Source organism: Cebus imitator, unplaced genomic scaffold (genome assembly GCF_001604975.1).
Source record: "Cebus imitator isolate Cc_AM_T3 unplaced genomic scaffold, Cebus_imitator-1.0 Scaffold36, whole genome shotgun sequence".
Taxonomy (NCBI): Eukaryota; Metazoa; Chordata; class Mammalia; order Primates; family Cebidae; genus Cebus; species Cebus imitator.
In genome coordinates, this window is record NW_016107351.1 from 293165 (window position 1) to 303530 (window position 10366).

The window sequence follows — 10366 nt, forward strand, 5'->3', positions numbered from 1 at the left end:
GCCAGGCTCCCCGCAGTTCCCCCTGGAGCCAGCAGCACTTGAAACTCACACTGAGATGCCTGACAGCAGTTTATGGATGTCTTTTGAATTCTTGATTTCTTTCTTACAAAGCGCAAGCAACTTCACAGCGAAGGGGTGGCTGGAAGAAGAACACTCTCTTTAGAGATGAGCTTTCACAGGCAGCCCCGGGACGCACACTTTTTCTATAAGGAAGGTCAACTCCGTCCTCCCGGTGGCTCAGTCCAAGAAGCCTGCAGCCCTGCGGCCCCTCTGCCAGCAAGTCCACTGGTCCCATCCCGGTGCCTCCACAGGCCGGCGGGTCCCCAGCTGCTGTGCCACCACCTGGTCGGCCTCTGCTTCACTATGGTGCAGCAGCCCCCACAGGGCCCCACCTCCCTCCCCAGGCCCCAGGCTCCATCCCGACACAGTGGCAGCCGGGATGCCCCTTCTCCTCCACTGCCCTTTCCAGAGGCGGCCTGGCCTGAGCTGCTGCAGGGCTGGGAGAATCTGCCGACTCACATAAGACACACAGGCTGCGCGGTGTTGTTCTGAGCCTTCACTGGCCGTAGGGACAAGAGCTGAAGCTGCATGCCGACAAAAGCACAGCCCTGATGAGCAGCTCTGAGAGGGCCGCTCCAGGGAGAAGAGGGAAGACACGCACCTGCCTCTCTTGGTGGGGAACACAGCCAAGCTCCAGGGGCCCGAGAGGCCGGAAAACCCTCACTGCTGACCGTAGGTCAGAGACCCCAGGGTGCTGCCACCCTCCCTCGGGTGTCCAGAAAAGGCAAACTAAACTAAGGTCCTGCCTGCCAAGGTGCAGGCTTAGCCCAGGCCTCGGCTTGCTCTGAGGTGGGACCCCGAAAACACAACGTCCAGAGAGTATGCAACAGCAGACAGGCAGCTCAGATACGCCCAGTGAAACAGGCAGGAGGAGGGCGTTAAAGGGAAGGAGCGCCGGGCACGGGAGGACGGGCGCAGGGAACAGCAAGGCGGAAAGCCAAGGCACATGTGGAAACACCTGAGGCCAAGACCTGCACCTGAAAAGACGCAAAACTCCAAACAGGAACTCCGCAAGTGAGAAGTCCTTCAGAGACAGAGAATCAGCAGCTGGCAGACGGGCCAAGGTAATGAAGCAAAGAAAGAGGAAAATGTGAAATGCAGAGGGGGTGGCCAAGGGAAACACGTGAGTGTGATAACAGAAAAACCAGGGAAGCAGCAAACCTGGCAGGGGCTGGGAAAGCCCAGGCCGTTTTGGGAGCACAGGTGGACTCAGAGGTGACACTCAAAAGCAACAAAGTCAGGAGAAGTGGGAAATACTTGTGCTGAAACAAAACAGCTGCCTGAACTCTGTGCATCCTCTGAAAATAATCTGCACATAAAATTAGAAAGCTTCACCACCAGCAGACCTCACTGGAGGAAATCCAAGGGAGTGTGCTCTAGGAAGAGGGAATGTGAGCCCCAACTAAGGGTGGGGGGTCCCCAAAATCATTAAGTGATGAGAAGCAAAGAAAGCAGTAAAAATGTGGATAATTCAGAATAACGCACATTACACAATACCACAGTGAACAGGAAACTACATGGAAGACAAGACATCCGACAACAGCAGCACAGAACTCAGGATGGAAGTCAGCAGAACCAGCACCTTCCGGTATCCGTGCTGTTGTCCAATACAGACAAATACTGAAAACTGGACTTCACCAAGTCAAGAATATGTGGTGTCACTTCTCACTTCTAGGGTAAGCATTACAGAACAGAAAAAGAGTAAAATGTCCCAAACAAATACATGAAAATAATGGGATGAGAAAAGGATTCTAGTATTCCAACAGAAAGCTCGGGGGGCAGGGAGGGCACTGGGAAACCCTGTGGGTGGCAGACTGAGACCTGAGGGGGTCACAGGTCATCAGGGGTGCAGGCAGAAGCTACAGCCTGCATCTTCACAAAACCACACACTGTTCCAGAAGAGACGCACAAACACATAAATACATGAAGACACCGAAAGTAAAAAAGTAGAGTTCAAAGTCGAGTGATGCAGAAAGCACCCTAGAAATGAGGCAGGTCATAGGGCAAGATTCAGCCCCAAAAACATGCTTCAAAATCTGCACAGCAAAAACTGACAAAACTGTCGAGAAGTAAAGAGAGCTGTATTCGTGGCAGGACATGGTAGGAAGTGTTTCCTTCTGAAACAGGGTCTGTCTGTTGCACAGGCCGGAGTACAGTGTGTCTCCATCTCGGCTCACTGCAACCTCCACCTCCCAGGCTCAAGCCATCCTCCTACTGCAGCCTCCAAGTAGCTGGGACTACAGGCACCAGCGTGCCTGGCCAATGCTTTTGTATTTTTTGTACAGCACCATTGCACTCCAGCCTGGGCAACAAGATGGAAAATCCTTCTCAAAAAAAAAATGTAAGTAGAACATTTAGCATTATTTGAAAGGATAATACACCACAACCGAGCTGGGTGTACCTGTGAACGTGGAGGTTGTTCCAACAGCAGGTACAAGATCAGTGATGCCCACTAACAAAAGGGGAAACCCTTTAATGCCATTAGATTAAAAAAACATGTGCAGTGTCCAGCAAAGAGGAAGCCACAGAGCCCAGATCCACGTCCCGCCCGACAGTTAAGGCAAGCCAAGTCCAGCAGGCGGCAGGCTCCAGCCCACAATGAGAAGTGGGGCCTCCCGCGTCCCACATCTGCAGAGCTCGCTGAGGTTCTCAGCACCAGAGGGGGCTTCCTGGGGGCCCTTGAGGACTAACCTGGGCCTCGGTCAGTCAGTGCATGAGTACAAGGATGCTGCCCAGGGCTGGGGAGGAACCACCCAAAAGATGACTGGAATCCCTTGCACTGCCCCAGCAGCAGTGGGAAGGAAGCGGCAGGGAGCAGAGCCCATAAAGGGGCAGGAAAACCCGGAGACCAGTGTGGCTCGGGTCCACCTGACAGCTTAAGAACAGTGCCCAAAACTGGATGCAGTGGTTCACGCCCGTAATCCCAGCTCTTTGGAGGCCAAGGTGGGTGGATCACTTAAGGTCAGGAGTTCGAGACGAGCCTGACCAATATGGTGAAACCTTATCTCTACTAAAAACACAAAAAATTAGCTGGGCATGGTGGCGGGCACCTGTAGTCCCAGCTGATACAGGAGGCTGAGGCAGGAAAATTGCTTGAACCTGGGAGGCAGAGGTTGCAGTGAGCTGCGATTGAGCCACTGCACTCCAACCTGGGCAATAAAGCAAGACTCCATTTCAAAAAAAGAAAAAAAAAAAGCAGGCGTCCCAAAAGAAAGACCATACTGTCTCCAGGTGACCCAATGCATCCCAGATACAAAAATATCCAGGCCAGGCACAGTGGCTCACACCTGTAATCCCAGCACTTTAGGAGACCAAGGAGGGCGGATCACTTGAGGCCAGGAGTTCAAGATCAACCTGGGCAACATAGTGAAACCCCATCTCTACTAAAAATACAAACATTAATCAGGCATGTTGGAGGCACGCCTGTCGTCCTAGATACTTGGGAGGCTGAGGTGGGAGGATCACTTGAGCCCAGCAGGTGGAGGCTACAGTGAGCTGTGATTGTGCCACTGCACTACAGCCTGGGTGACAGAGCTGACCCTGTCTCAAAAAAAAAAAAAAAAAAAATACTGGCCCAACAAGGTAAAATCAATGAAGCAAGAAAACATGGCAACAATGAAATGAACTCAGGGACACCCACCTGGCTGACACCAGCCAGGGACGTCCGCACAGCGCAGAAGCAGGGAGCTCCATCTCCGGGGGGAGTCCTCACTGGTCACCAGCCTCCACCCTCTGCTCTACGACCAGTCTCATCCCCATACAGCCTAGGCCACTTCAGGTTCCCACAGGTGCCAGCATCACCCTGATGCCCACCCCTGGCCCAGTGGGATACCTGGGCCTGAGTACACAGCAGGGCCCCCACCTCGGCCCCAGATGGGGCTGACTGCATTCACAGTCATAATATGTCACTAGGTTACTTTGTTCTTACTGTGTTACTTTGAGGGTCAGTTATGAATGCATTGGAAAATAATCTCCTGGAATTCTCATCTCTGTGTCTGATTACTTTTTCTTTATAACGTGAGCTACTTAGGCTTAACCAGAAGGAAGTCATGAAAAGCAAAGCCTCACTCCTCCTCTGTGGTGAAGATGTCGAAGCAGCCATGGGTGAGCAGGTGGTCCAGCGTCTTCAGCAGCGGCACGGACACCCTGAGGGGAGAAGGAGCGATGAGACCCCAGACACCAGCACCAGCGAAGATGCCCATCTCCCTGACTGGCTGAGTCAGCACAATCCCAGTGGAAATCCTGGCACCGCTGTGGAAACTGACAATCCCCTTTATAGTTTACATGGAAACACAAAGCTTCCAGGAAGACAAAACACCTGTGGGAGGAATGAGCAAGGCTGAAGGCCGACACTGAACCTGGAGGACGGCGGGGCTGAGGGGATCGAGGCAGCACAGCCCTGGGGCAGAGTAAAGCAGACGCAGCGGGCACAGCAGAGTCCAAAACGAACCCAGTTTCTTACAAAGCTGCGGCAGCAACCCTCTCAGCGATGAGCACAGCTGGGCATCAAGATGCCATGCCCACGCTATACCACCTAGGAAACCTCACTCAAGACTCACCCAGGTCTAAATACACAACCCAAAACTATGCAACTTCTAGGACTGAACAGAAAATCTCGGTGACCACAGATTAGGCAAGCTTTCTTAGACATACCAGAAAAATCGGTGCCTCAGAGCAAAGGCGTCTCTCAGGGACTCGAGAAAATGTGAAGCCCCCACTCGGTGCGTGAAGAGACAGGCAGGGAGAAACACCCTCAAGTCACGTGTGTGATGAGGGAGGATCAGACTGCAACAGTTGGGGAACAGAAAAAAATAAAGACCCCTCTCCAAAGAGGATATAAAATGGCCACGTGCCAGTGGGAGTGTGACCTCAGACAACAGTGGGAAGGCACGACACGCAGGCTCCATAAACCCTCCACAGCTTCCCGAAGCTACACATTCGCCTCCGTGTGAGCTGGCCTGCAACGCCCAGCGTTCACCCCACGGAAAAGGAGCCTGGGGAGGTCCCTTTGGACGCCGGGAGCATCTGGAGAGCTTCAGCACAGGCCAAGTGGCACACAGGAGAGCTGCCGTGCACACTGTCTGCCTGCAGCTCCACCAGTGACAGCCCCACGGCGGGAAAGGCCGACATGCCCACACACAGACGGACCGTCTGGCACTGACACCGCAGACACGACTCGTCAACAGGAGGGATGAGCGACCGGCACACAGCCCAGACGCCCGGAGTGACCACGTGCCGAGGCTATGGTGATGCAGGTCAGGGGGATGGACTAGAAGGGCCAGGAGGAAACCTGGGGCTGAAGGATGTGCCCACCTCGTGACTAGGGAAGAGTGTGAGGGTGGACATGTGTAAAATCGGTCAGACTGCCCCTTACGTGCAGCTAATTGTAGTCATAATGAGAAAACCTACCACGGCTGCGCTGAGTTCCTGTTTGCTGAGAGCGGCATCTGTGCTTCCTAGTGGAGAGGCTGCCAAGGCCCTGCCCGAGGGGACGCCAAGGCCCATGTCCTCATCCTCACACGACAGAACAGCCCTTCCAGAGGGTGATGCGGGAACATTCTCAATTCTGAGGTGAAGGCCCACAGGGCCTATACTCTGCCTCCATGTAAAAGCAGAAGCTTCTAGAAAGGAGCTGTGTTTCTCACGTGACATTCCATCCTCGGAGTGCAGCACTCTCACTCACTGGGTGGCTGATGCGTGCCCGAAAGCACGTCCCCAGGGGCACCAAGCCAGAGAAGCCTCCAGGACGCCTTCCTACACACAGTGACCACTTTCTCCTTTCTGTTACCTTTACTTCCAGCGTACACAAAATGGTCATTTCCCTGCCCAGCATGCAGGCTGGGAGAGGAGGTGCAGGGGCTGAGGCCCATCCCCACTTGCTGAGCCGTGCTCCTTGCCACTAACTGGTAAAGCCTATGTCTCACTTCTCCCATCAGACCCAGAGAGACCCTGCAAGACCCTGAGGACCTATGGAAACGTGGTGAGAGGTGCCAGCACCACCCACACCTCCAAGGCCGCGTGAGACACCATTCACCTGTCCTTCAGAAGGTTGTCCTCAAAGATCTGCAGAAGGGTCCCGCCGAAGCTGCCCAGGGCCTGTGGGTCGCTCTGAATTCCCCTCATGTACTCAAAGAGGCTCTGGGTGGAGTGCCGAATCTGCAAACACAGACACTTTATAAGGCAGAGGGACCCCCGAGCCCCCCACCCCTCAGTGCCGGATCTGCAACAAGAGACACCTCATAAGGCCATGGGACCCCCGAGCCCGCCACCCATCAGGCTTGACCCCAGCCACTCAAGCTGGCACGCAGTGGCCAGTGTGGACGCCAGCATGGAGCCACCCACAGTACAGACACCCAATGCAGACGCCTGGCTCTCGGCGGCGGCAACACAGCCTGAACCCTCACTCAGGATGTGGGGTGGCGCACATCCCTGACGAAAGGCTGCAGCTGCTTGCCTTAGTTTCTCTCACGTATCCCCTAAAGTGGGATCTGGTCACCCCCGCTACTCCCCTGTGTGTGGAATGTCTCGGGGCCCCACTCGCCCGTGGCTTGGGTCTCCCTGTATGTCCGCATGGCACAGAGGACACCTGATGTGCTGTTACATGTTTCCCAGGACAAAGCAGCTGCCACAGGCTTGCCACAATGAGCAGGTGCAGGGGCCACGAGTGACAAGATGCAGGGGCCCTGGAGTTCCACAGCTCAGCCACGGATCCCTGAGGCTCCAGAGAACCTCCCCACAGACATGGGAGGCGGACCTGGCGCCCTGAAGTGGAGGCTGGAGGCAGATCTAGAACCCGACGGAGCCCAGGTAACCGCATGTAAGCGTCAGACACAGGTGCTGGAGGGCCAAACCCCGAGGGGACGCTGGGGGATCCAGGGCTGCAGCCACAGGAACAGAGCGGCGCCAGCCCACTTCAGAGTTTGTGGCTGAGCCTGACTCAACGTGCTGCTCCCCCGTCACCAGACTTGACCACCCTGCAGGCCCTCAGCCTCCCAGGTCATGAGGAAGACACTGGGCCCCTGACCCCCCAGCAAATACGCCCCAGAGAAATAGAAAGCAATGGCAGACAGAGCCCAGCCCCACACACGCTCCCAAGAGAGAAGGAAGCACCAGGCACCCCAGGAGCTGCCGCCTCCCCACCAGCCAGCCAACGCCTCCTCACCGTCGACTCCGTCAAGCTGCCCACGGACACAACCAGCCCCAGCAGGACGTGGTAGCGGTAGGTAGGCAGCCCGAGGAGCTGGGTGATGCGTGGGAAGGCCTGGGAAGCTGCACTCCAGTTCACGGAGGCCACGCTGGACCTGCAAGAGAGCAAGTGGGATGAGGCCGGGCTGCCGATGACCTTGCCGTGGCTGCAGGTCTGGCGTGGGAGGGCCTGTGCCCCAGCAGTACCTGGGAAACAGCTTTTCCAGTTCTCCCCGGTGGGGCACGTGGGGGATGGGAGGGCTGTCAAAGTGCAGGAGTGTCAGGAACACACTGGTGGCGTGAGCACGGAACCCATCAATCTTCTCACTTGCCTGCTGGGCCACACAGCACATGATGCGCTCACAGCTGCAGACCAAGAGCAGGAGGTAAACCGAGGGCGAGAGGTAAACTAAGAGCAGCAGGTAAACCAAGGGCAGGCAGTAAACCGAGACCCACAGTGAGTGGGATCCCCACAACCTGGTGCCCACAACAGAGACCCACAGCAAGGGCAGGATCCAATGGCAGCCTCAGTTGCAGGGAACTGAACAATGGCTCAGCTGGTCCTGGCAGGAGCAGACCCTCAGGTTCAGGGCCCTAAGCTGAGAAGCCCCCACCTCTCACCCAGCTTCAGCCCCAAAAGCTGGCTGTCATCAAACTGGCCCAAGTACTGTGGGAGAAACCGGCTGGGGGGCAGAGCCTTATCCTAGGGGCACTGGGCAGAGGAGAAGGGGCCCCAGCTCAAGCCACAGCCATGGGGGCGGGAGGAGGGGCCTGCACAAACCTGGGGTTAGGGGCGCGAGAGGCTCTCTGGGAGGAGGGTATGTGCTGGGCAGTGCAAGCCCCACTAAGCACCAGGACCACCTGCCTCACCAGCCTCCCCAGGCTCGGGGCTGCCCTCCAGGGCGCAGAAGAGCTGCAGCAACACTCACGTGTGGGCCTCAATCAGCTCAGGCTGGCTCCGAGCCAGGAGAAGCGTCAGATCCATCAGACTGGTCATGGCGGCCTTACGGACCCTGATAAGACAAGGAGAGGCAGATGCACCCAGCTGGAGAGGGGGTTCCTGACCCTGGTTCTGCCAACCACGCTGGCAGGCTGTGTGAATCCAATGCCCGTGACTAACCCCCAGGCATGACTCTTCACTGCCAGAGAGAAAAGTCATGGGGCCTGCAGAGGTGCCCTCTGTGCTACAGAAACATGTGCAGGAAGGGAGACCCACAGTCACACACACCGGGGCCTCGAAGTGTCCTACACACACAGGAGTTTTGGGGATTATCAATCCCACTTCAGCAGGAAATGTCGGCAAAGCCCAGGGTAAGCAGCCAGCAGCCTCTCCCTGAAGACGCGTCTTCCCTTACACCCTGTCAACAAGGAGGATGTGGGCCCAACACCTGAGGACAGACTGGACCAGCCCCTGCAAAGCCCTGCCACACAGGCTCACCCGGAAGCAGGGAACAGGTCATCTTCCCATGAGCCTTTGAAATGCCAAATACAGCACTCTATAAAGACTTCTCCCTGCAGAAAAGTCCAGGGCCTCGAGTTTCCATGAAACCAGCAGGCTCCTCAGAGGAATTGCTACTACCCACAGCTGCCCACGCACCAGCTGCCCACGTCCCCTCTGCTGTCCTTGGTGTAGTCGTCCATGCAGCCCAGCAGCGCAGAGTAAATCTGGGAAACGTTCTCTCTGCACACGGCTTCATCTGGGGCTCCTGCTTTCACACCGACAGTCTGGCAAATCCTGAAATTAAACATGTGTGAGATAACAAACATCTGTGAACCTCATGTCCACATCACGGCGGTCTGACATGTGTTCCTGAGATGACACGCTCAGAACAGTGCAGGACCCTCGGGGATAGATCGGAAATCCAGAGCTCCTTCCACATACAGGGCAGGCGACATGCTTCCCGAGGTCACGCTCTACCGTCTCTCCGGATGAAAGGTGGATACGGACCCTCCTATGGCTGTTCCCTCCCACTTCCCCCCACCCCTAAGTTCAGGCTCTGCCATCTGGATGGGGATGCTCCTGTGGCTGGTCCCTCTCTGGATGAAAGGTGGATGGGGATGCCGCCCCCTGTGGCTGGTCCCTCCCACTTCTCCCCCTGACTAGAGGGCACGGGTGCTGGCACAGGAGAGAAGAGGGCGTGTGTGGCCCCGTGGGGCTGGCCCTCTCATGTGCCTGCAGGGCAGAGTGAGCATAAGGCACAGCCCCGGCTGCGTGTCTGTCAACAGGAGTGAAGACCATTTCAACTGCTGGCGGGCAGCCTTGAGCCAAGACACACTCTCCAATTCTCAAAGGGGACCACGGTTCCTAAAGAAACTGAACATCCACTACGACTATGACAGCAAGAGGCTGTGTGAGCCTCCAGGAGCTGGGACTGAGATCCGCTGGCAGAGAGGAAGCTTAGGAGGTGAGGAATCCTAAAGTCTGCCTCTGAACAAACCATCCCCGTTAGCGTCCATCTGCTGGCCTTTGAGAGACTCAGGACCTAACGGAGGAACTGCCCAACTCACCCAGCAATGGCCTTCAAGCCATCTCTTCTGGATTCAGCGAAGCTTACATCCTCGGGAGAAGTGTGGGTAACTGCTCTTAGACCTGTGAGAACCTGGAAAGCAATAAAAAATCACAGAAGAGCCATGCACTGTAACCAAGTGCACTATTCAGTGAGGAGGCAATGCTGGCCCAGGGCCACAGACCCCGCACCACACCACGGCAGCACCTGCCACCACCTTCCTCATGGTGCCTCCCATGTCCCACAGTGCAGCCCAGGAAGGACACTGAGGGAGGTGTCACCTCCAGCCGCTCCATGGCCCCCTTTACATCGCAGAACGACACCCAGGGAGGGGTCACCTCCAGCCGCTCCGCAGCCCTCGCCCCAGAGCGTCACTGGGGTGTTTCTGCACCCTGGCTGAGGTCCCCCTCTTGTTCTATGCTGAGACCTGGGGTATGGGATGAAGGAAGCTGCTGGCTCCCGGCAGCCTCATCTGTCACTTCTCCAAGTGATCATGTTTCACATTTATCAGAGTTTCAACCAGATAAACCCCCAACTCATGTTTTAGATGGCATGGTGGCTTTGAGGCCCAGTCTGTCTGGAGCTGCAAATCCTGTGGTGGGGGGCTGGGTCCC

At 56.3% G+C, this 10366-nt stretch overlaps 1 protein-coding gene and 1 long non-coding RNA gene across 5 annotated transcripts in view; one reads left to right on the forward strand and one right to left on the reverse strand.

Annotated features, from left to right (window-relative positions):
• Positions 1-10366, reverse strand: part of TBCD (tubulin folding cofactor D) — a 196147-nt gene that overhangs the window by 5687 nt on the left and 180094 nt on the right. For all 4 annotated transcript variants that reach the window (XM_017524704.1, XM_017524703.2, XM_037737131.1 and 1 more), the window contains 8 exons: positions 9754-9845; positions 8843-8980; positions 8175-8258; positions 7453-7611; positions 7223-7361; positions 6095-6216; positions 4129-4206; positions 50-139 (listed from right to left, as the gene is read on the reverse strand). In XM_017524704.1, the coding sequence (XP_017380193.1) occupies positions 50-139; positions 4129-4206; positions 6095-6216; positions 7223-7361; positions 7453-7611; positions 8175-8258; positions 8843-8980; positions 9754-9845 (902 nt within the window). The remainder of the gene's footprint in view (positions 1-49; positions 140-4128; positions 4207-6094; positions 6217-7222; positions 7362-7452; positions 7612-8174; positions 8259-8842; positions 8981-9753; positions 9846-10366) is intronic.
• On the forward strand, positions 8975-10305 carry LOC119470580. Its single transcript, XR_005199495.1, has 2 exons — positions 8975-9181; positions 9425-10305. It is a non-coding gene; the product is annotated as an uncharacterized LOC119470580 (long non-coding RNA).